General features: G+C 46.4%; 1 protein-coding gene across 1 annotated transcript in view; it reads left to right on the top strand.

Annotated features, from left to right (window-relative positions):
* Nucleotides 1-253: 253 nt before the first annotated feature.
* Nucleotides 254-26,302, top strand: part of LOC113018310 (alpha-2-macroglobulin-like) — a 53,458-nt gene continuing 27,409 nt past the window's right edge. Inside the window, exons 1-10 of the mRNA XM_026161366.1 lie at nucleotides 254-373; nucleotides 760-909; nucleotides 1,628-1,771; nucleotides 1,878-2,001; nucleotides 2,113-2,245; nucleotides 11,150-11,375; nucleotides 11,864-11,990; nucleotides 12,919-13,040; nucleotides 13,126-13,177; nucleotides 13,404-13,487. Of these exons, the coding sequence (XP_026017151.1) occupies nucleotides 254-373; nucleotides 760-909; nucleotides 1,628-1,771; nucleotides 1,878-2,001; nucleotides 2,113-2,245; nucleotides 11,150-11,375; nucleotides 11,864-11,990; nucleotides 12,919-13,040; nucleotides 13,126-13,177; nucleotides 13,404-13,487 (1,282 nt within the window). The remainder of the gene's footprint in view (nucleotides 374-759; nucleotides 910-1,627; nucleotides 1,772-1,877; nucleotides 2,002-2,112; nucleotides 2,246-11,149; nucleotides 11,376-11,863; nucleotides 11,991-12,918; nucleotides 13,041-13,125; nucleotides 13,178-13,403; nucleotides 13,488-26,302) is intronic.

Raw genomic sequence — 26,302 nt, 5'->3', positions numbered from 1 at the left:
GGGGCTTTCAGTTCTTGGTGGATTGGGACGGGTATGGTCCGGAAGAGCGTTCCTGGATGCCGCGGTCTGCGATTCTCGATGACACCATGGTGAGAGAGTTCCGCCGCCGGCACCCTGACAAGTTTGGTCGGTCGCCGGGAGGCTCCCATTAATGGGGGGGTACTGTCACGGTTTGGTGGTCCTCACCGATCACCTTGCCACTTTTTGGGGGTGTTTGTGTGTACTGTGTCGTGTTCTCCTCTCCATCTTGTGCATGTGTTTTGCTGCGGAAACATGTACCTCCGGAAGCCGTGGCACGATTGCCGTCCTGCCAAGTGAGGATGTAATTGCCCACAGTGCTGACTTCTCTACTGACAAATGCTTCAGCAACAAGGTGAGTGTAATTCTAGAGGTGTGCTGTGTGTTTGGTGTCTGCAGTCATGCCAATTCGTTCAAATCAAAGTCATCTACAGTTGGCTAAATCACCTGAGGATTTCTAGCATCAGTAAATGGACTGGTTGTTGCACAGCTGTTTCTACTCTACCTGAGGACTCAAATTGCTTCTTTATATGACCTCATGACCCGCTCACTCCCATTTATACAAGCACTTTTTCAATGATGATGCAAGTCCTACAGTTCATACAGTGTCCAATGTAGTGTGCAGCCATCTCATGGGACTCGTGATTTGTCACTCACCACGGTGAAGCAGCTCATTTAGCCAGCAGTGCGTGGGGAGTTATCACAGTCACTAAACTTCTACGGGTGTTTTGTGTGTGTCAGGTGTCAGTGGAGTTTTCACCGTCTTCAGCCGTCCCAGGTGAAGAGACCAACATGCAGGTGACGGCCCTGCCACGTTCTCTGTGTGGTGTGAGCGCCATCGACAAGAGCGTTCTCATCAAGGAGCCTGGGAAGACTCTGGATGCAGATAAGGTAACTGCTGATATTAACACCAGTGAGGTGGACACATCCCTTATTTCCAGAGGCCGTAGTGTCGTGAGTTACCAGCAGCTCACGTCTGGGCAGTCGTACATTGAACTGTTTTAAACAGTCAAATGCTGAGTTTGTCTTAAAGCAAACTAGCATAGAAATAATACAAGGTTACATATGCATGTGTCTGTGATGACAGTCTTTCTAGCAAGTAAGTACCATGCTTGTTGCTCATGTGGTTGCAGACAACAATATTTTAATTTTATAAAATTAATTCCTTTTGGGCAAATTAATATTTCAGCATGGAGATAAATCCAGGATCATGACTTTTTTTTTAGCTTTACTTGAGAAGAATTTAACTTTGCATCAAAACTGCTCAAATACACGAGTATTTGTTGATGTTAAACATACAGCAAAACATGGAAAAAGTGAGACTTAGTGAGTTTAAGGAGCTACAGAGACAGCTTCAAATGGAGAACACTTACTGTAGCCATATAAATCACTAAGAACGATGTGGTGTTTATAGTAAAATTGTAGAACTTCTGTAACATTTGGTCATTTTTATTTATTTATTTTTAAGAATTCTTCTTAGATAATCTAGCAATTCATTTGAACCTAATCTGTACTCATATTTACATGTAAGAGTTAATGGATCAAATGTGACCAGGCAGGCAGGCAATAAATGTTTGGAGGTTTTGCTGAACTGCACTTTTCTTTTCAGATATTTGACTTGCTCCCACTCAAGAAATCCTCATATATCCCGTATGAGGTTAATGATGCTACAGAATGCCTTAATGTGAGACCAAAAAGATATGTTTTGCCGTACCTCAGTCAAGAGCAAAATGACGCCTATGCAGTTTTCCAGGTATAATACAAGTGTACCTGTGAGTCCGTCAAACATAACGTAAATACAATAGTTTTTGTTGTTGCACCAGTTTTTGCTGATTTTTGTGTGCTGCTGAAATATCTAGAAAGTCGGACTGAAGATGGCGACAAACTTGGTTTTTCGATTGCCTTCATGCCTCAAGTTCAAAGGAAAAGTCTACCGTCATGGCCCTGTTGTCTACTATGATGGCTCTAGTCATGTCTACTATGGTGAATCATTCACTTGTTTGTGTTGTGTCTGGCTATAAATTTTGCTTTGTATTTACCAAAAAGAAAACAGGAAATAATTTTTTCTTTTTTTATTTATTTATTTTTATTTAGCTCCCCGGTTTAGAGATGGTTCTATTGAACTAAGTAGTCTTGTTGTGAAACCTGCTGGGCAGCTTCCTCCACTAATAGAGACAGCTCGCTCTTTCTTCCCTGAGACGTGGATCTGGGATCTGGTGGAAGTTGGGTAAGTATCTGTTGTGAAGAGATCTGGTGCATATTACATTTTTAAAAAGTTTATACGATCACATTTAGAAACCCATGTGAACTTTCTGCTGTGTCTTTGCACACATGAAAAACATGAAAATAGAGTAATTGTGAGTTTTTTCTTTAGCATGTTTTGATGCTTCAGGCCGATGTTTTGTTATATTTAAAGTTTTGTGGGATACATTATTTCACTGTCATGAGCAACGTGGAGCTCTTTTACTTTGTCAATGCAACATATACAAGTAATTCACACTGCAGGATGTAACTACACTGTTATACAAGTAATTTACAGACATAAAAACATGTTTGATTATGTTTTGTTTTGTTTTTTTTGTTTTTTTTTTGCCTGTCCCATTTGGTTCTTTAGCCATCAGAATTGTTGTCTGAAGACCAACAAGGATACCCAATGGATTTACTTTGCCAAATGGATCTTCGTGGCATTGCCGTATTGGTCCATTTGGTCGATCTTTGTTTTTATTATTTATTATATTTTATTTTCAGATGTTACAGACGGGACAGATTCTTTATCGATTCTCTTATCGATTCTTTTTAAAAAAGGAGAACACTAAGGTCGATTAGCTTAGTATTTAGTATTTAGTATTTATTTATTTATTGTCATTGTCAAGAACAATGAAATTGCGTTTGGGGCTTCCATACAACCCAAAAAAAGAAGAAAATAATAAATACCCCTTAAAACCCAAGTGTACATATTTAACCCAGTGTGACTCCAATGCAATAAGACAATCCTTAGCAATAATGTTCGTAGAAATTCAGACAAAGACCTGAGAAACATGACAAAGTACAACAATGCAACCCATTCAATATTATTGTACTGTGAGATATGATATCAGATATGATAGCTTAGAACTTTGTTTTATATCTTCTCTTTGAACAAAGTAGAAATTTAGGAGTAACATGGCCTTACAAACCCAGCAGTGAGATCTTAAGAGATCCAGCCTACGTCTCTTCAATGGGGTCACAGGGACCCCGGGGAAAAAAATTGTAAATGAAAAATAATAAAAAAAATATTTTTCTGTAGCAATAACAAAGTATAACATTAATTATTCTGTAGCAATTACACAAGAATATCCAGTAATGTCCCTGAGTACAATTAAACACATTCACTTACCGAAAATCGGGGGCATCTGCTGTGGCAAATGGGTGCAAGCCTTTTACCACAAACTTAGTCACTGCTCGGTGACATTCGTCTATCCTGGCTTGAAAGGAGACTGCAGCGAGAACTGCCAGCGAGCGCCAGTCAGACTCTGTCTCCCTCATCATGGTCACCTAAACGCACAGTAATGGCAGATAAGGCAGATCGCGCTAACATAATATGCACTGTTAGTTGATTATTTACCTACCGCATTAACGGGAGAGGACGTGCAAACGTTACCGCTGCTGCTGGGTTGAGATTCACGAGTCCGGAGCGGAATTAAAAACACGACATTAATTTAAGGTTAGCACGTGTTTTGTGAGCAAATGCTTTTGCATATTCGTAGTGTTTCCTCCCTTAAATGAAATATCTACTTTGCAAGTATTGCAAGTTGCCCTGTTGTCATCCATTCTTGTAAAGTATAACCAAACTTTTTAGCATTTGAGCCGCCATGTTTCCTGCCAGGTAAATGACGCTCCGCAACATGGTGACGTCATTAGGGGCGACTGGAATCGATAAGGGAATCGTTTGCAAAAATGGCAAACGATTCCAAGGAATTGAAACAGTGGGAACCGGTTCTCAACAAGAACCGGTTTTCGATACCCATCCCTAAGGGAGTGTGGGGGGGCCACAGCCCCGTCCTCCAGGGTATGAAGCAGGTATGGAGGAGATCAGAACTCCAGACATCCAGAGGCCCCCAGAACACAAGAGACCGAGGAAGACTAACAGAGGGGCAGCCACGCCACTGTCCCAGTAAGAGCTGAGGAGAGTCCCAGATGAGGGTTCACTCAGCAGCCGCGGAGCAGAAGCCAGGGGGAGTTGCAGTAACGCGCCCGTGAGCTCCGCCGGCAGCCAGCTGTGCCTGAGTGACCGAGCCCCAGGCCGAGAGGCCGGGGGCACCCCACCTCTGAAGTGGCCCGAGCGAGCCCCAGGTTCCAGGCCCCGATAAGTGGCCGCCAAGGAGTGAGCCGGTGTGTACCTTGACGCCCACCCCCAGACACAAAGAACCACCAACGCACCGATACCTGAGGGAGTCCGCCACTGGCAGGGGAAGTGGTGGTGGGTGGAGATGGGCCTCCAAACCTTGGAGGCCCACCCAGAGAGGTGGCATCTGATACCCAACCTGACATATAGACACAGACATACAGGCACACACAGATACAAACATCCATTCCCACCCTCATGCTCTCATATGCACTTACTCCACACTCAACCAACGTGGAGACAGACATAAAGAGACGCTGTACACACGATCACACTCCCCAAGCGTACTCTACGAACCGGGTCTAGGTACCCTTGCCCCTGGAGGGGGGAACTGCACCCAGACCCAGGTGGTGTTACCCTTTTCCCTGCGGTGGGGAGAGGCAGACCACCCCGACTCCGTAGCAGCAGGGAGGCCCCACACTCCAGACCGCAGTCGGACGGCCAACTCCTCCTCCTAGCCCTCCCGCTCCAGCAGGCCGCAGAGAATGGGGGTGAGAGAAGACTCCAAACCTCCCTCCACCCGCTCATTGTAGTGTTGATGCATGTGTGTTCTAAGGTGCAATTAAAACCCAGGAGGGCATGGAGCTACAGTGGGGCAAAAAAGTATTTAGTCAGCCACCGATTGTGCAAGTTCCCCCACCTAAAATGATGACAGAGGTCAGTAATTTGCACCAGAGGTACACTTCAACTGTGAGAGACAGAATGTGAAAAAAAAATCCATGAATCCACATGGTAGGATTTGTAAAGAATTTATTCGTAAATCAGGGTGGCAAATAAGTATTTGGTCAATAACAAAAATACAACTCAATACTTTGTAACATAACCTTTGTTGGCAATAACAGAGGTCAAACGTTTACTATAGGTCTTTACCAGGTAGGAGGTTTTAAAGTTTGAAAGTGTTTTTAATTTGAGAGAGGCATGAGTGATGTTATAAGAGTTTGAGTTTCTTTTCTTTTCAGTTTAAAACACATAAGTACATACACTGGTACACCTGTTTACTCTTTGACTTTATTAAAACAGACGGTGTATTTGAGTTTGAATTTCAGTAATTGTATGTTGTATATTAATTTAGTTTTATGTTAGGTGAAGGAGATGTCCATCTCTGCGTCTGCAGGATTGAAAGTGAAAGTTGAAGGTTGTGATGTGAATGCTGTGAGTACTCGATTTGAATGATTCTGTGTGAGGTGTACAAAATACTAAATAATAATAACACTATAGAAAGTTGATAGTAGAGTGAGTGCAAGGTGGTGCGTGAACAGAGGAAGTCTGAGAGAGAAGTGTGTGCGTAGGCAAAATGCAGAGTGTGTGTGCGTGAAATAAGGGGAGTATTGTTTTTACGTCAAGATTAGTATAACTAAAGTAGAACGTTACAAACAAACAGATAAAAAGTAAAATGAGAGAAAAATAACTGACAATTACATTAATGAATAGAAAACACACATACACAAAGTGCCATATGTGAAATTATTCTAGGAAGGAGTCAGAAGTGAGATAGTTTAATATAAGATGCAATGAAGGAAGCAGCTTACACTCCTTTAATTTCCAGAGCCAGTGTGTTCCCTCCCCTGCCCACTTGGGCCCCGTATCAGGCGAGTATGGAAGGCTGGATAGCCCATGACGGGTAAGACCCACCTCGAAACCCTGGGACAACCTAAGGCAGGCACAGTCACGATTACTCGGCTTCAGTAAGAAGACGGGACCTGACGGGTAAAGCCGCTGGGCTGAGCAGAGGGGGTAAGTGGCAAGTGGAGCCCTACCTTCTGGCTGAGACAAGGAATGCTGCTATTTAAGGTAGGAAATCAGAATTTGGGTAGTAAATTTGGGGAGGAGAAAATTGACTGTTTAAAGGCAAAATTATGAAGGAGTCTGACACACTCACACACAGTAGCTGGTATTTTGGCCCATTCCTCCATGCAGATCTTCTCGAGAGCAGTGATGTTTTGGGGCTGTCGCCGAGCAACACGGACTTTCAACTCCCGCCACAGATTTTCTATGGGGTTGAGGTCTGGAGACTGGCTAGGCCACTCCAGGACTTTCAAATGCTTCTTACGGAGCCACTCCTTTGTTGCCCGGGCGGTGTGTTTTGGATCATTGTCATGTTGGAAGACCCAGCCGCGTTTCATCTTCAGAATCAGAATCAGAATCAGAATGGGTTTATTGCCAGATGTTGAGGTTTACAACATTAGGAATTTGCTGCGGTGCTTCAGTGCAAACAATAAGAATTAAAGTGCTATGTAGAAAGAAAGATATGTGCATGAGATATACATGAGATATATACATGAGAATAAGAATTAAGAGTGCTACGTAGAAAGATATATACATGAGTGCAGGTGGTGATCAGTGCCAGACATGAAATGATGCAGTGACACAGCGTAGGGTCATGTGTTAGTGGCGGGGACAGTCATGTGGTTATTGTTCGTGTGTCCAACAGCAGAGGGGAAGAAACTGTTCTTGTGGCGAGAGGTTCTGGTGCGAATGGACCGGAGCCTCCTGCCTGAGGGGAGCAGGTCAAACAGACTGTGTCCAGGGTGAGAAGGGTCAGCTGAGATCTGGGCTGCACGCCGCAGTGTCCTGGAGGTGTACAGGTCCTGCAGAGATGGGAGTCTGCAGCCAATCACCTTCTCAGCAGAGCGCACAACACGCTGCAGTCTCTGTTTGTCCCTGATAGTGGCTCCAGCGTACCACACGGTGATGGAGGAGGTGAGGATGGACTCGATGATTGCAGTGTAGAATTGCATCATCGTCCGTGTTGGCAGGTTGAATTTCTTCAGCTGCCTCAGGAAGTACATCCTCTGCTGGGCTTTCTTGATGACGGAGGTGATGGTGGGCTCCCACTTCAGGTCCTGGGTGATGGTGGTACCCAGGAAGCGGAATGAGTCCACAGAGGTGATGGGGGTGTCAGTCAGGATGATGGGGGGGAGTGGGGCTGTGTGCTTCCTGAAGTCCACAATAATCTCCACTGTCTTCTGGGCATTCAGCACCAGGTTGTTGTGGCTGCACCAGGACACCAGACGTTCAACCTCCCTCCTGTAGGCAGACTCATCCCCGTCAGAGATGAGCCCAATGACGGTGGTGTCATCTGCGAACTTGATTAGCTTGACAGACTGGTGGGTGGAGGTGCAGCAGTTGGTGTACAGGGAGAAGAGCAGAGGAGAAAGAACACAGCCCTGAGGGGAGCCGGTGCTGATGGTCCGGGAGTCCGAGACATTCTTCCCCAGCCTCACGTGCTGCTTCCTGTCCGTCAGGAAGTCAGTGATCCACCGGCAGATGGGATCAGGCACATTCATCTGGGAAAGCTTGCCTCGGAGATGGTCTGGAAGGATGGTGTTGAAGGCAGAGCTGAAGTCCACAAACAGGATCCTGGCGTAGGTTCCTGGGGAGTCCAGATGCTGCAGGATGAAGTGTAGGGCCATGTTGATGGCGTCGTCTACAGACCTGTTGGCTCTATATGCAAACTGCAGGGGGTCCAGGAGGGGGGCCGTGAGGGTCTTGAGATGGGGAGAGAACTAGGCGCTCAAATGACTTCATGACCACAGATGTCAGAGCCACGGGTCTGTAGTCATTTAGTCCAGTGATCCTAGGTTTCTTGGGGACAGGGATTATGGTAGAGGACTTGAAGCAGGCAGGCACATGACATGCCTGCAGTGAGGAGTTGAAAATGCCAGAAAACACTGGGGCCAGCTCGTTTGCACAGTGTCTGAGGGTGGCAGGAGACACACCGTCTGGGCCGGGAGCTTTCCGAGCATTCAGATTCTTAAACTGCTTCCTCACATCTGCTTCATGAATATGAAGAGTTGTGGTCGGAGGAGGTGGTGTGAAATCCTCTTTTGTGTGGGGTGAGGAGGGGGGTGTTGTAGGTGAACAGTTTGAAGGTGGTGATGGCTCTATGGAGGGGGGAGAGGTGGGGGAATGAGTGACCAAAGTGCCTCTATTGTTGGGGTCGTTGGAGGTGTGAAGGCTGCCTGATGGCTCGTCAAAACGACAGTAGAAGTCGTTGAGGGTGTTGGCCAAGAGCAAGTCGTCAGTGGAGTGGGGGGTTTTAGGCTTGTAGTTTGTAATATTCCTAAAACCTTTCCACACAGAGGCCGAGTCATTCTCTGAGATCTGCTGCTGCATCTTCTCAGAGTGCTGATGTTTGGCAATGTCCACTTCCTTAGTGAACTTGTACTTGGCCTCTCTGTAGCAGTCCCTGTCTCCGCTTCTGAACGCCTTTCTCTTTTCCAGCCACAGCTTTTTGAGTTTAGGAGTAAACCAGGGTTTGTCATTGTTATAACTCACCCTGGTGCGTGATGGCACAATGCTGTCCTCACAGAAGTGGATATAGGAGGTGACAGTGTCCGTAAACTCGTCCAAGCTGTTAGAAGCAGCCTTCAAAGTGTCCCAGTCTGTGGTCTCCAAACACGTGCGAAGCTCCTCCACAGCCTCGTTGCTCCACAGTTTTTTGGTCCTCACGACAGGTTTGGAGAGCTTCAGCCTCTGTCTGTACGCGGGGATTAGGTGGATCATGACGTGATCAGAAAGTCCGAGTGAAGCGCGCGGCACCGCGCGATAGGCCCCGCTGATCGTGCTGTAGCAGTGGTCCAATGTCCTCTCCTCTCTGGTCGGGCATTTAATATACTGCTTGTATTTCGGAAGCTCATGGCTCAGATTGGCTTTGTTAAAGTCCCCGAGAGCAATGATGACAGAGTCCGGGTATGTCCGCTCCGTGTGGAGAATCTGCTCTGCGAGTGCGCACTGAGCTGCTCGCGCATCCGCGTCTGGCGGGATGTAAACAGCGGCCAGGATGAATGAAGCAAACTCCCGCGGAGAATAAAACGGTTTGCAGTGAATAAAAAGATATTCCAGAGAGGGAGAGCAGTGCTGAGCAATCACTGTTACATCTGTGCACCAGCCACTATTGATGTAGAAGCAGACACCTCCACCTTTGGTTTTACCGGAGAGAGCGGCCTGCCGGTCCGCGCGCAGCAGATGAAAGCCCTCCAGCTTGAGCGCGCAGTCTGGGATGGCCACGACTCCGTAAAACATAAGACACAGGAGGAGGCAAAGTCTCTGTTCATGCTTCTCATCAGGGCCAGTTCGTCTATCTTATTCCAGAGTGAGCGTACATTAGAAAGGAAGATCCCAGGAAGGGCCGTTCTCAGTCCGCGTTTCCTCAAACGCACGAGTACGCCGGCTCGCTTACCTCTCTTTCGACGTCTCACTTTCCTGATCAGAGTCAGCAGTAAATCTGCCGCAGATGCGACAAATATTGGAAATAAATCCACAGGCGTTGTAGTCCTGCAGTTAAGGAGCTCTTCTCTGGTGTAAGAATATCCAGAGGAGTGCCCAGACACAGAAGAAATGCACAAAAACAAGACAAAAGTAATGCACTGAAGCACCAGGGCATCCATACGCGGCGCCATCTTGGATTTGGATTGGATTCAAAGTTTCATCTGACCACATGACATTCTCCCAATCCTCTGCTGTATCATCCATGTGCTCTCTGGCAAACTTCAGACGGGCCTGGACATGTATGTCTTCCAGTTTCTGATGATTGCTCCCACAGTTGATTTTTTCACACCAAGCTGCTTGCCTATTGTAGATTCACTCTTCCCAGTCTGGTGCAGGTCTACAATACTTTTCCTGGTGTCCTTCGAAAGCTCTTTGGTCTTGGCCATGGCAGAGTTTGGAGTCTGACTGTTTGAGGCTGTGGACAGGTGTCTATTATACAGATGATGAGTTCAAACAGGTGCCATTCATACAGGTAACGAGTGGGGGACAGAAAAGCGTCTTACAGAAGACGTTACAGGTCTGTGAGAGCCAGAGATCTTCCATGTATGAGGTGACCAAATACTTATTTGCCACCCTGATTTACGGATAAATTCTTTACAAATCCTACCATGTGAATTCATGGATTTTTTTTTCACATTCTGTCTCTCACAGTTGACGTGTACCTCTGGTGCAAATTACTGACCTCTGTCATCATTTTAAGTGGGGGAACTTGCACAATCGGTGGCTGACTAAATACTTTTTTGCCCCACTGTACCTGCCAAGGAGCAGCAGGTAAGCGCATGGTCCCTCCTGATAGCCCTCAATGTCTACATGTATTTAAAACTGAGAGGTGGGCAACGAAGCCAGGGGTGAGGTGTACACCCTGATGGTAATTTGGACTCCGTGATTGTGCCCACCCCCAAGATCCTATATGTATGTGTAATGAGAGTGTGAATAATGTGAATGTCTAAGTTGTGGGATAAAATTGAGGCAGAGGCAGCCGGAAGGGGACGGGGGGGGGTAGCCTCCTCTGCACCCTGGTGACATACCCCTACTCCAAGGCCCTGCATGTGTGGGTGGTTGTGGTGGAGCGGGAAGAGGGAGGCAGCTGCAGATGGGGAGGGAAGGAAGGGAGGGGCAGGAAACCCCTCCCTGGGGCCAGCTCCCCCGCTGACCCCAGTAGGCAATCCCACACTCCGCGACCCGCCAGGGAAAGGGGGCCCAGGCCCATCCAGACCGGGGCCCAGTGCAGCAGCGCCTCCCGGTCCCACAGAGCCCGGGACAGTCCACCCAACCCCACCACAGAGAAAACTGCACCCACCCCACCATCCACTCATCTTCCAGACTACATAAGACAATAGACGCCCAGGCTGAGATCTTCCTCCACCTCTCCTGTATCTCCCTCTCCTGCAGAGAGAGTCCCTGAAGAGAGGAAAGCTCCTGCAAGATGTGTTTGATTATATTACAGAATATGTTTGTGTGTATCTGCTGCTTCAGAGACGATGGAAAAAGGGGCGTGTCCCTGACTGTCCCAGACACCATCACCACCTGGGAGACGGAGGCTTTCTGTTTGTCCTCTCAGGGTTTTGGTTTGGCTCCTCGTAAAGAAATGAAAGTCTTCCAACCTTTCTTCCTTGAACTCACCATGCCCTACTCCATCATCCGGGGGGAGCACTTTGAACTGAGGGCGACTGTCTTTAACTACCTGACCAGCTGCATCATGGTAATGAATGATTAAAGTGTTTAGATACATTTCTGTTCATAGCCAAGGAAAGCCATACTGAAAACATGACTTTCTAAGCAAAATTTATATCATAGTTATTAAAATACAATAGAAAATATTTTTTCTGCAATATAACCATGCAGGATGCAGGCCGTTCTTGAAGGGCCCCTGCTCACCAACACCTGCAAGCTCACCTGCAAGCACTGACACCAGGATTTCCCAATCACATGTCTTTACACTACCAGCCCTCCTCTAGCTTTCTTTGTGCGCTCATGCACCTTGTAGAACAGAGTTTAGTGTGGAGGCTGTAAGAAAACAGATGGAGGGAAACGATTAGGAAGGGAGTGATTAAAGTATCCAAGTAAAATGAAGGTCTACTTTGATCATGAGTTCATAACATCAAACTTGTGCATTTGTTTAGATGCTTAAAAATGTGTTCACATTTGAACTCAGGTTTAAATGTAGCCATGTCTGTGTTCCTCGTACAGGTTACTGTCACTCCTGGGCCGTCCTCAGATTACACCCTCACGCCTCTCTCTGGTGATCTGTACACATCCTGTTTGTGTGCCAACGAGCGCAAGACCCTCAGGTGGACCATGATCCCAACAGCCTTAGGTGAGGATCAGGCTTTGGTCCTCCACACTGCCAGGAAACCGCTGTGTGGCAGGCTGAGTACGACCCAAGTGCAGCACCCAGAAGCAGGAAGTGAACTCTCAGGAAGTGACTTAAAAAGAATCCACATATGATGGTTAAATAGAATAAATGAGATTAAAACAATAAAGAGCAATTATAAAAACACTATGTGAGAAATACTGCTGAAATATAAGTTATCATAATGAAATGAGAGAATCTGAGACCCAATAAGCTATATTCATGGAATTTAGAAAGCTGTGTGTGCATTAGACGACAGTGAGTGTGCAGTGTAGAGCGAGGACATGTAGACAGTCGAATGCAGCTGCAAATCGAGGTAAACCAAGAATATAACCCCTGTGTTTGGAAGGCTAAATGTGGGGGTTGTAGGGAGTGGGGCAGAACGTCTATACCTCCAGTCTGAGGGCAGCAGCTGCCTCCATCCTCATGCTTTACTTAATGCAGCTGTCTTAGCCAATTACAAGTCATTTTGAAACCTTCCTTTCAATTCATTATGCATGCTTCCCTTGGTCAGTATCATTAGAACAGACTGTTTGCAGTTGTATTGCCATGCAAATGATTTCTTCTTCATCTTAAATGGATCTTATGATTTGCAGTACTTTGGCCTCCAGCAGGACTCAGCAGCAACCCTGACATCATTTTGGACTGTTTTTTTCAGTTCATGTTTTTCATGCCTGATGCAGTAAAATTTCCAATTGTAATTGATCTTACCTTCGACTTAGAACCAACATTAAATCTAGAGATCTAGATTTAGATTTAGTATGATCACAGTTAACTGCCTCCTTTTGTCCCAACACATTTCCATCTGGTTTCTACAAAATCTGTAAAATAGCCTCAGGAACCTTTATTTTAATGGAGAGACAAAGAAGGTGACCTGTGCTGCTGCTTTTAGGGGCTGTGAATGTGACTGTGTCTGCTGAGGCCGTAGCGTCCCATGTGTCATGCGATAATGAGGTTGTGAGCGTACCAGACAGAGGTCGCATCGACGTGGTCACCAAATCTCTCATAGTGAAGGTCAGTGTCATAAATACGAGACGAGAAAAACATTTTTACTCATAAAATTTAAATTGTTACTCATTTTAAAGATACTTTTCCTCAGGCCGAGGGAAGTGAGACGACAAAGACGTACAACTGGCTTCTTTGTCCAAAAGGTCAGTGTGATGTCCATCAGCAACACCAGTTAAATAATGTCAGCAAACAAATGACCTAAATTAGCAGTGGAGTGCACTGTGTACATAAAATGTGCCAAATTTTCATCTTTTTACTTTCACAAAATGTAACGATATGTGCTGAAGATCAGGCCACCTGGTGACTTTGAACAGTAACTCTGTTGTAGTGGTGACTTCTTGATTGGACGTTTGTTGTGTCTGTACACAGGAAGCCCGCTGACGGAGGAAGCAGAGATACATCTGCCTGAGAATGTGATAGAAGGATCTGCCCGCACTTCTGTATCAGTCCTGGGTAAACCTCATCATTTCATCTCAATTTTGATTCAGCCAAATAAAAATATGGCAGGTCAAAGCTTTGTTAAAAAGGCAAATTACTAAAACAACAGAAAATAAAAGAGACGTCATGTTCAAGTAAAAGTAAAAACCGTATTCAGCTTTTAAAAGATGATTTCATTTATAGATAGACCCACGTCTTCCTGGCCTTGTGTGAAAAAGAAATGGACCCCAAAAAGGCTGTTTGTGCCATTCTGTGCAGGAAGAACTGCAGTCTAGCTTTAGTCATAAGTGTTTTTGAAACGCTGAGTTTTGGCCCAGTCACACCAGAGGGTTTTCCAGCGCAATCGTTCTGGTCATGCAGAATCATGTCAGTAGGATTTAAGTCCAGATTTTGACTCGGCCACTTTCTGGCGTCCTGGATCATTTTCCATCTTAACCCTCTGCGGTCGACGTATGCGCCGACACGTCAAAATCACATGACCAATTTAAGACGACACAGCCACAAGATAGTGATGGGATTTCTTTCTCTTGTTGGAGAACCGGCTCTTTCGGATCGGCGCATTAAAAAGAGCCGGGACTTTCAGCTCCCAACCGGCTCTTCAGGTTGTTTTGTTGCTTTAATTAATTTATTATCAACAACAACATAAAATCATGCACAAAAGAAATTACTAATGTAAAAAACAAACAAAGTGGATTTATTTATATGTTTACATATAAATATATGTGGTGGCCCCTAGAGACAAAGCAGTGGAAGAGTAAAACTAAACACGATGAACACAGGAACACCAGACCTCTTCAAAATAAAACAGGAAACATAAGACGCAGACATGAAACACATGAAGGGGAAGGGAGACTTGACATGGGCGGAAGACACAAGGGGAATCTAATAACAAAGAACTAGAACAACCTAGGCATGATAAAAAATGAACTTAGAAAACCTGAAGGGCTTAAACATAAACTAAAACTCAAAACGCTGGGTCAAAAGACCCAGGATCGTGACATCTCGTGTATGTGTACAAGCCTGCCCTAAACACATCAGGGTTACTAAATGGACAATCAGTGACTTCCTGACCCCATCTTTTTTTTACAGAGCCGGCTCTTTCGGCTCCCAACAGGCTGTTTTGTTGCTTTAATTAATTTATTATTAACAACAATATAAAATTATGCACAAAAGGAATGACTAATGTAAAAAAAGTGGTTTTATTTATATACCTTTATATATAAATATATACGGTGGCCCCTAGAGACAAAGCACGTACAAACTCCAAAACACATTTCTAGCATTAACTGACCCTCCAGAGCTACTAGATCACTTAAATTACACAATTGAAAGCATGTGTGTATTGTTTGTGTATTTATACACAGGCTCAGAACAGGCGGGTTCAGCTCGAAATAAGAAGGCTGGAAATAGAGGCAGACAAAGCCGTTAGGCTCCGAAAGCTTGAGCTGGAGTCTCAGTCTCAAGCCTCATCTGTCTTTGCTGACAATTCCGGTCCCGCCTCCTCGTCCGCTTCTGCTTTTAAAATTAATAAGTGCATTTCTTTAGTGCCCACTTTTAGAGAAACTGAAGTTGATACATACTTTGCAGCATTTGAACGTATCGCTGGCGCGCTGCAGTGGCCTAGTGAGATTTGGCCTCTTTTGCTACAGTGCAAACTGTCCGGCAAAGCCCAAGAGGTGGTGGCTGCACTTTCTTTAAAGGACAGTTTAGATTACTCGTGCGTTAAAACGGCTGTTTTGCAGGCATATGCGCTAGTTCCCGAGGCCTATAGGCAGAAGTTTCGCCAGCAAAAGAAATTGCCAACTCAAACTTATGTGGAGTTTGCAAGAGAAAAGGGGGTTCTCTTTGATAAGTGGTGTGTTGCTTCAAAAGCGAGTGACTATGACGCTCTGCGCGAATTAGTTTTGTTAGAGGATTTTAAGAAATGCATTCCTGAGCGTGTTGTGCTATATTTGAATGAACAGAAAGTGACGTCACTTGCATCTGCTGCTGTTCTTGCTGATGAGTTTGTACTCACTCATAAAGCCTCGTTTACTGACAGTGAGAAGCCACGGGTTCGCCCTGTGCAACAGCCCCACACAGCTAAAGTGTCTGGGTCCAGGGAAAACCGTGAATGTTTTTACTGTCATAAAACTGGACATGTGATTGCTGACTTTTTAGCCTTAAAACGCAAAACATCAAATGCTCAGCAACCCAAAGGGGTGGGTTTTGTAAAAGCTGAGGCCCGTCATGAGGTCCACGGTTGTGGTGGTAGGGTGCCAGACCCCTGTTTCAAACCATTCATTTTTGATGGCTCACTATCGCTAACAGACAATCCATCTGAGTTAAAACCTGTGCGTATTTTACGGGACACTGGAGGTTCGCAAACTGTCATCCTCTCAAGTGTTTTACCGTTTTCTGCTGAAAGTGAATGTGGTTTTAATTCTGTTCTACGGGGGATAGAGATGGGTTACGCTCCCAGACCAGTTCACAGAATTTTTATTAAATCAAACCTTGCTACAGGATTTTTCCCTGTTGCTGTTTGCCCGGCCTTGCCAATAGAGGGTGTGGCCATGCTGTTGGGCAATGATATCGCAGGAGGGGTAGTGCTCCCTCGTCTGGAGGTATTAGACAACCCCCTGAATCAGAAAGCCTCTGATGTTTCTATGCACCCTGGGCTGTATCCAGCCTGTGCAATTACTCGAGCACAAGCTCGCAAAGATACTGATATTGCCCTCTCTGATTCTGTGTTGATGTCCTCGTTTTCCGGGGAGAATGACTAACAGAAACAATGTTCTGTCACCCCCAGACTGTGTGAAACCTGAGGAGCCTGATCCATTTCCTAAGGTCTCTTTGCTGCCCTGCTCTGTGCTCCTATTGTAGCCTCAAGCCACCTAGAGGAAGGAGGGATGGACGAGGTTGATGGTTTAAAACTACGTTATCCCACCTGTTCTAGACCCCGTCTGTCTAACTCAGAAATGCTGAATGCATTGCCGAGTTGGCTTGAGCATCTGTCTTCGGAGCAGCAAGAAGACATAACTGCCTTGATTAAGGAATACACCTGTTTATTCGGGGATGTGCCAACTTGCACTACGGTGCTAGAGCATGATATTGATGTCCAGGGAGCTAAACCTATTAAGCAGCATCCTTATCGAGCCAGCCCCCATAAGCGCTTGCTCATGAAACAGGAGGCTGACTATCTGCTGCAACATGGCTTAGCGAAGCCCAGTCAAAGCCCCTGGAGCTCGCCTTGTATAGTGGAATCTAAGCCAGATGGCTCGCCCCGTTTTATTACAGACTTCCGGAAGGTGAACTCTGTGACTGTGGCTGACTCACATCCTCTCCCAAGAGTTGAGGATTGTGTGGACAGTATTGGGACTGCTCAGTATGTCACTAAATTAGATCTTCTTAATGGTTACTGGCAGGTCCCTTTAACTGAACGTGCCTCTAACATCTCTGCCTTTGTTACACCTGATGATTTTCTACAATACGCAGTCATGGCTTTCAGCATGTGTAACGCTCCTGCCACCTTCCAGAGGCTGGTAAATAAAGTCCTCCGTGGCCTGTCCAACTGCAGTGCCTACGTAGATGATCTAGTAATTTATACTGAAACATGGCAAGATCATTTGGAAACGTTACAGCAGGTATTTCACCGTTTGGCTCAAGCTACTCTGACTCTCAACTTAGCTAAGTGTGAGTTTGCCAAAGCTATAGTGATGTACTTAGGCAGGGAGGTGGGACGTGGACAGGTCCGGCCCATAGATGCCAAAGTGGCAGTGATTAAAGAGTTTCCCACACCTACCACCAGGCGTGAGTTGCGTAGGTTTCTAGGGATGGTGGGCTACTACAGAAACCTTTGTAAAAATTTCTCCTCAGTAGTCAAGCCATTGACTGACCTACTCAGCCCAAAAGTTGAGTTTATATGGTCAAGTGAGTGTCAAGATGCTTTTGAGAGTGCGAAAGTCCTCCTCTGCCACACTCCTGTGTTAGCTGCACCTGATTTGACACGACCATTCAAACTGGAGGTTGATGCCAGTGCTGTCGGGGCTGGGGCAGTGCTGTTGCAAGAAGACTTGCAGGGTTTGAACCACCCCGTTTGTTACTTTTCCCGCAAGTTCAATAAAAATCAGTTAAACTACTCCACCATTGAAAAGGAGACCCTGACTTTGTTGTTGGCTCTTCAGCACTTTCACGTATACCTGGGGTCCAGCATGTTACCTCTTGTTGTGTACACCGACCACAACCCACTTGTGTTCCTTACTCGCATGTTTAATCATAACCAGCGCCTTATGCGCTGGGCTCTGTTGTTGCAGGAATACAACTTAAGTATTCACCATAAGAAGGGGTCTGAAAATGTTTTAGCTGATGGTCTGTCCCGCTTGTAAACATGTTTTGCTGTGTTTGTTCTTTGTTTTTGTTCACACTCTTTAATGTCTGCTTCTGCCCAACATAGTTGGTATTTTAAGGGGAGGGGTGTTACGGCCTCTGGCCTCAGGTGGCCCCGCCTTCCTCTAGGTAAATCAATGTGTTCCAGGACTCGTGTGTGATTGGTTACTGGGAGACCCGTGCCAACCCTCTCTTATGCAGAATGAAGTGTGCTAGACCACACGGACGATTGGCTGCCCGGGGATCCCGTGATGCTCCAAGAGGCAATCAGCTCAACACTGCCCCCTAGCATCCTGGAGCACTGCTGTTGTGTTTTGTACGTTTTTTGTCTGTAGGGGCCACCGTGAACATTCTTTTATTTATTCACTCCACATAAAATTTAATAAATAAATCATCTAATAAAAAAAACTATTTACATTTCAACTTTTAACTATTTAAATTTTCAGCTTTTTCCTTTTAAAAGTGAAACAACACAAAACACTGCAAACCACAACCGAGTGCAGAGTTTCACACGTTTTTTTTTTTTTTGGCTAAGTCCACACAAATTCTTTTTACACATACAAAACTGATTTACAAGTACAAAATGTTTATGAACACAATTTGAGCCCAAGGTGAAGCGGGAAAAAAAGGGTGGGAGAAAGGGGGGGGGGCACGGCTCCCAATAAGGAGCTGGCTCGTGTCGTTCACTTCAAAGAGCCAGCTCTAAGAGCTGTTTCGTTCGCGACGACACATCACCACTACAAGAAGCAGCGACTCTGAGTCTCCATTTCAACTTGTGTCGAAAGTAACGGACTTCAAACTACATACCAGTTCTTGAATTGTGTCGATGGGCCACGTAAAACCAGAGTTATGATAAAAAATACACGTGATGTATTCTTCTTTACAAAACAGTGGCGTTTACAGCAGGAAGAACGGTAAAAACGGCGTTTTCTACAGACAGCGCTAGCAAACACTCTCTGCTTGTGCGTGAAAAAAGAAAAAGAAAAAACACCCCTTCCCCATTAGTGTTAGAGTTTACCATGTCAGCCAATCAAAAAATGATATGGCAACATGTGACGCTTGGTTATTTAGGGAGAACGGCATTTTTAGTAGTGACGGAAAGCGAGCAAAAGAGAGAGACATTAGTGACTTTTAGCGTGTTTGGAGGCTGTAGTTAGTGTGTTGTGTAGTTATTGTTTTGTATTGTGTGTCAGTTATACTGCTGAATGTCACATTTGCTCCAAAAACGCCGTCAAAGGCAGATTCCAGTGTAAACGCTGTTCCCACATGGAAAACTGGACTGATGCACCTCCTGCTGTCAGACCTGGTTTAGGCCTGTGCTGTTCTCTTCTGTCTTATACTGAACACGAATAATTTGTGTGCCTTCTTATTTGATGCAGAACTGATTGTTCTGTAAATAGATTTAAATGGTTATGTAAAAAACGCCTGAGGCTTTGGCTGCATTTTTAGGTAAATAGTACCATATAACTTTGTTGTTTGCAAAACTTATGCATAATTTTATTCTATCTATTCGCATTTCAAGTTATGAAAATGATTCATTAAACATGCTTGTGGGTTTTACAGTAAAAAAATTTAACTTTTTCTACTCGGATTTTGACATTTTTGTCTGAATTTAGATCAATTGTGCTAATATAGTATTCTAAAATGAAAAAATAACTCAAATTTCAGATATTTAAAGCTGTGCTGAAAGTAACGATACCAAACAAGGCAAGATAAACAGTTTTTAAAGGTGAGCTATAGAGGTAAAATCAAAAGTAGTCAAAAACGGCCAATCATACCCTGGACCCCAGAGGGTTAATAGCCCAAGTTTTAGATTTAAGGCACAAACTGATAGCTGGACATTCTCCTGGTAGAGAGCTTTTCCCTCCAGGTCGTGGCGAGCTACTGAAACAGCAGAGGCATGATTTAACACTGGGCACCAGCTGCCTTAACCAGACTCCTCCGTCGCTAACCACCTGAACCCAATGCCCCACCCCTCCCCTGCAGCTGAGCCGCAGACAAACCTACGCCACACAGCCCCAGAGCATCACACTGCTACCACCGCTGTTGGTATGATGTTCTTTCTATGAAATGATGCGTCACTTTTAAGCCAAATGCAACAAAAGTCAAAACTTTTTCTCTTCAGTCCATAAAATATTCTCCCAAATATCTTGTGGAGCATGGAGATGTTTTTTTGACAAATTTGAGATAAGCTTTTGTGTTCTTCTTGGTCAGCAGTGGTTTTGTCCATGAATGCTGTTTTTGCCCCGTCTCCTTTGTATTGTTGAATCGTAAACTCTGACCTTTACAGAGGAAGGCAAGGCCTATAGTTCTGGGTGTTGTTGGGATTCGCTTGACTTTTTCGGTGAGTCGTCGATGTGCGATGGGGTAATTTCGGCCACATCTTTTCTAGTTTTCTCAGTTGGTGGATAATGGGTTCCAACATGGTGCACTTGCGCTCCAAAGCTGTAGAAATTGTTTTTTAACCCTGTCCAAACTGATAGATCTCAAGACTTCTCGCCTATTTTGGAATTTCTTTTGGTCATGGCAACGACGTGTTTCTTTTTGACGTCTTTTAGCCTGCTTTGTCACGGTCTGGCTGGGGCAGACCGTATGTGTTGCAGAGGAGGTGTGGATTAACAAAACAAGCCGTTTATTGAGGCTAGCAACGAGGGTACAAAATAATAGGGCATCGGTGAAAACTAAACAATAACCTAAACTGGGTGAACTAAAACAAAACATGAAAAACCTTAAACATAGTGAACTGACATGGGTACCTGGAGCGGAGACATGAACAGCAGGGTGAACAACAGCAGAATGATCAACAGCAGGGTGCACAGGGAAGGAGCAACAGCGAAGTGAACTGAGAGAACAGACGACCTGACAAAGAATGACTGAAAGCCCACGGACTAAATAGACACAGGAGGATAATGAGGGAAGTGGCAACACATGGGGAACCAGCTGACACATGAACATAATGACGTCACAGTGGTAGAGTAAAACTGAACACGATGAACACAGAAACACCAGACCTCTTCACAATAAAACAGGAAACATAATGAGACGTAGACATGACAACCCGAACTTGACAACGTAAGACACAGACATGAAACACATGAAGAGCAGGGGAGACTTAACATAGTTGGAAACACGAGGGGAAATAATAAGAACTAGAAACACCTAGGCATGATAACAAATGAACTTAGGAAACCTGAAGGGCTTACATAAACTAAAACTCAAAACGCTGGGTCAACAGACCCAGGATCATGACAGAGCCCCCCCTTCAAGAGCGGATCCCAGACGCCCAAAGACATGAAAACAAAAAGCCCCCCCACGGGCGGGCGGCGGGGGTCCAGGACGGAGGGCCAAAACAAAAACTACCACCAGAAGCACAGAGGACAGTCCAGAAATCAGTCCAGTGGGCCAACCCAAAGGGCAGCAGCACCAGAGTCCGAACAGTTCAGGGGGCCGACCGTGCGGACGGCAACGACGGCGACGACATGGAAACAGTTCAGGGGGCCGACCGCGCGGAAGGCAGCGGCGGCGACGAAGGAGACGACGGAGCAGTTCAGGGGGCCGACCGCGCGGAAGGCAGCGGCGGCGACGAAAGAGACGACGGAGCAGTTCAGGGGGCCGGCCGCGCGGAAGGCAGCGGCGGCGACGAAGGAGACGACGGAGCAGTTCAGGTGGCCGGCCGCGCGGAAGGCAGCGGCGGTGCTCCAGTGTCAAGCGTACTGGCCGAGGCCCGGTGGGCACAGGACCAGACGAGGCAAGACCAGACGGACCAGGCGAGGCAGGAACAGACGGACCAGGCAATGACGGGGCCGGACCAGGCGATGACGGGGCCGGACCAGGTGATGACGGGGCCGGACCAGGCGAGGCTGCAGAAGCTGGACCAGGCGAAGCACAGGCTGAAGCCGGACCAGGCGAAGCACAGGCTGAAGCCGGACCAGTCGAAGCACAGGCTGAAGCTGGACCAGGCGATGACGAGGCTGCCGCAGGTGGCGGCTGGACGGGCTCCTCTGGCCCTCCAGCTGACGCGGCGTGAGGCTGAACGGACCCCTCGGATCCTCCCGGACCCTCCAGCGGAGACAGGTGGCTGAACGGACCCCTCGGACCCTGTAGCGGAGACAGGTGGCTGAACGGGCCCCTCGGACCCTCCAGCGGAGACAGGAGGCTGAACGGGCCCCTCGGACCCTCCAGCGGAGACAGGTGGCTGAACGGGCCCCTCGGACCCTCCAACGGAGACAGGAGGCTGAACGGGCCCCTCGGACCCTCCAGCGGAGACAGGTGGCTGAACGGGCCCCTCGGACCCTCCAGCGGAGACAGGTGGCTGAACGGGCCCCTCGGACCCTCCAGCGGAGACAGGTGGCTGAACGGGCTCCTCGGCCCCTCCAGCTGACGAGGCATGAGGCTGAACGGGCTCCTCGGGCCCTCCAGCGGACGAGGCATGAGGCTGGTGTGGTTCTCCGGAACCACCAGCCGACGAGGAAGGCTGCTGGACAGGCTCCTCGGGCCCTCCAGCGGACGTGGCATGAGGCTGGTGTGGTTCTCCGGAACCACCAGCCGACGAGGAAGGCTGCTGGACGGACTCCTCGGGCCCTCCAGCTGACGTGGCATGAGGCCAGACGGGCTCCTCGGGCCCTCCAGCTGACGTGGCATGACCAGTAGGTGCAGAGACCACCGGCTGAACAGAAGGCTGAGCAGGTGACGGAACAAATGACTGAGCTGAACAATGGGGAGCTGGCTGAGCTGCACAGTGGGCTAAGGGCTGAGCTAACGGAAGCACAGGAAAGTGCACTACGGACTGGGCTGCTAACAGCGCTAATGACTGAGCTAAAGACTGAAAGGCATGTAGTAGTGATGGCGGTGTGGGTTGTAGACCGAATTCTCCTGAGCCCTCAGTAGAAACAGGGACGGGTGCAGGCACATGCCGGACACTAGCCACTCCCACCCTAGGAGTAGGTACGGGTGCGGAGACGGGCTGTATCCTGGCTGACCTCACCCTGGGGACCGGAACAGGCACCGGCAACGGCTGGGGAACTGCCCTTCCCACCCGAGGAGCTGGTACAGGTGCAGAAAGGGACAGAGCCTCAGCCGGCCTGGAAACCAACTGGGCCTCAGCCTCCCCCACCCGAGGAACTGGTACGGGTGCAGAGGTACGCTGGGCCCGAGCTGCCCCAGGAGGAGAAACACGAGCAGGAAAAGGAGCAGGCTCAGAAAAAACAGTCGTAGAAACGGCAGGCTCAGGGTCAACATGTACTGGGTCGACAAAAACAGATCTATCAAAAATGAACCCGCCGTCCACTTCATGTTTTGCAGTCTTAGTATTAGCAGTCTTTGTTTTAACAGTTTTCGAAATCCTTGGGTTAACAGTTGTGGAGTGGGTTGACTCGGGGATGATTGAACCGGACCTGACAAAACCCGAACAGACGGAACCGGAACTGAGTGTGTTTGACCTGGTAGAGTGGTTCACAGTTTTCCCTTTAACCGCACGTGCAGACTTAGGCGAGCGGGTATTGTCTTTCATCTCTCCCTGTGTAGAGGGAGCAAAGCAAAACGATTCTTCCCTGTCCACGTCGTCATCCATAAGGGAAGTTCCCCACGGATCAGAAGTGAGCTGATTACTTTTAGCGTCAGACGGAAGGTGAGCATAAGAGTCATTGTCACTCACCACCGTGAGTTGCTCAGCATTGTCCAGTTTATGGCGGCGGGTGATAGGTTTGTAGCTTGAACCTATTCGCTGGAACGTTAAAGACAATATAATTACACAGCAAGCAAGACACGAAGTAGGCAAAGTTCTCTGGTTTACTCATGCATGAGGGAGACCTGGCTGGAGCCAAGCGTCGTCCCACCACTTGACCTCCGTCAGACTCTCAGCCAGGCTCCCCATAGCACTCCTTTTATTGTGGTTACATGAATATGCATAGGGTCATTAATAGGGATGGGTATCGAAAACCGGTTCTTGTTGAGAACCGGTTCCCACTGTTTCGATTCCTTGGAATTGTTTGCCATTTTTGCAAACGATTCCCTTATCGATTCCAGTCGCCCCGAATGACGTCACCACGTTGCGGAGCGTCATTTACCTGGCAGGAAACACGGCGCCTAAGCGGCTCAAACGCTCAAAAGTTTGATTATACTTTATGAGAACCGATGACAACAGGGCAACTTGCAAAGTAGATATTTCATTTAAGGGAGGAAACACTACGAATATGCAAAAGCATTTGCTCACAAAACACGCGATGACACGCGTTTTTAATTCCGCTCCGGACTCGTGACTCTCAACCCAGCAGCAGCGCTAACGTTTGCACGTCCTCTCCCGTTAATGCGGCAGGTAAATAATCAACTAACAGTGCATATTATGTTAGCGCAATCTGCCTTATTACAAGACCTGCCATTACTGTACATGTAGGTGACCATGATGAGAGAGACAGAGTCTGGCTGGCGCTCGCTGGCAGTTCTCGCTGCAGTCTACCGGTAGCGTCTCCTTTCAGGCCAGGATAGACTAATGTCACCGAGCAGTGTCTAAGTTTGTGGTCAAAGGCTTGCACCCATTTGCCACAGCAGATGCCCCCGATTTTTGGTAAGTGAATGTGTTTAATTGTAGGCAGGGACATTACTGGATATTCTTGTGTAATTGCCACAGAACAATTTATGTTATACTTTGTTATTGCTACAGAAGAATGTTGCAGCTTTAAGGCAGGGATGACTCCTGGAGTTGCTTTCTCACTGCATATGCTTTATTTCACAATCAGATCGATTCGATAACAAAAACATACAGCAGCTCCTCGCCTACTCCTAGCCCTTCGCTGCGGTGGAAAAAAGAACGACTTCAATCCCCTTCAAGGAACATACGTACAAAATAGTTTTCCTGATACACCAATGGGGCGTTCAATGCCATCTTGTAAATATGAGTACTCTGGCAGAGTAACAGTTCAAATGAAAAATACACCAGAACAAACAAGCAAACAAAAAAAGAAGTGTGGGGTACCTTTGAACCAATGAACAAAGTATAACAATTTATACTTTTTAACATAACCCAACCCCGTCAATATGTGATATGTCTCACAAGAATATTTATTTTATTATTTTACATTTACAATTTTTTTTCCTGGGGACCCTGTGACACCCCATTGAAGAGCCGTAGGCTGGATCTCTCAAGATCTCACTGTTGGGTTTGTAAGGCCATGTTACTCCTAAATTTCTATCTTGTTCAAAGAGAAGATATAAAACAAAGCTCTGAGCTAATCGACCTTAGTGTTCTCCTTTTTAAAAAAAAAAAAAAAAAAGAATCGATAAGAGAATCGATAAAGAATCGAATCGTTAAACAGAATCGAAAATGGAATCGGAATCGTTAAAATCTTATCAATACCCATCCCTAGTCATTAACATGTAACATCTTACATAGGTATACATGTGAACAAAGAATACTGTGTGTGTGTGTGTGTGTGTGTGTGTGTGTGTGTGTGTGTGTGTGTGTGTGTGTGTGTGTGTGTGTGTGTGTGTGTGTGTGAGGTCAAGATGTGACCCTGTGAAGACTCCCCAAAGCTGGTGCCAGGAGTCTAGCGGGTCCATCTGAACAAAGGGCTCTTATGCTTAAAGAGATATACGTGTGTTTGCTATACCATATATCAACAAAGAGAAGATAGGACCTCTCTTATGCTCCTAGGATGTGGGTGTGTATTTCTAATGCACACAAAGTTTGCAGACTTATCAAGGATCAAACCTCTACCAATCTACAACTAAGTACAAAACTCTAAGCATATATAAGTAGATATTTCTAAGCATAAATGACAATCAACAATACAAAACCTAACATTCCCCCCTTTTGACAATTATGCTAGAAAAGTTCCCAGTTATGAATACCTCATGTCTGACAGCTTCAATGCAAACATTTTATACACAGCATATGTCAATCACCCTAAATTACTGAAAAAGCACACAGTTTAACAAATGTATTAGCAGTTATCCCATTCCTCATTGAGCTCATCCAATGGCAAACTGCATCCTACGAGCAAACAAATAAATTGTTAATTTAATAGTTAAAATAAAAAAGTAACATTTTCAAAAACATCCCAGCTCTGCGGTGATCACTCATCATCTGTGCAGAGTGGTTTTAGTTTGGCAGGGCGTCATGAATGTCTCTTCCAGTTGTTTCCATCACTGTCCATAGGACCAGAGTCCAAATGTATGTAGAATAGACATTCAAACATACCAGTTGGTTTTGTTGTTTGTCAACATGGGTCTCAGCTATTTCCAAAGCTGCAGACCTCTTCAGCACTCTACTTTTATGGCCTCTACCAACCCCCATCACCTCACTTCAGGCCTTCGTCTGCTGTTATGATCCCAGCAGCCTTCAGAGTGTCATCGTATGCACAGTATAGTGACACAGCATTAAGTGATGTTCATAGGAAATGCTGTCATCACCACCATAGCTTCTGGTTCCTGTGCTTTCACAGAATCATGATGCCATCTTTAGACTCCCT

Source organism: Astatotilapia calliptera, unplaced genomic scaffold (genome assembly GCF_900246225.1).
Source record: "Astatotilapia calliptera unplaced genomic scaffold, fAstCal1.2 U_scaffold_6, whole genome shotgun sequence".
Taxonomy (NCBI): Eukaryota; Metazoa; Chordata; class Actinopteri; order Cichliformes; family Cichlidae; genus Astatotilapia; species Astatotilapia calliptera.
Note: the sequence above shows the minus strand (reverse complement) of the source record. Positions and strands in the feature narration are given on the sequence as shown.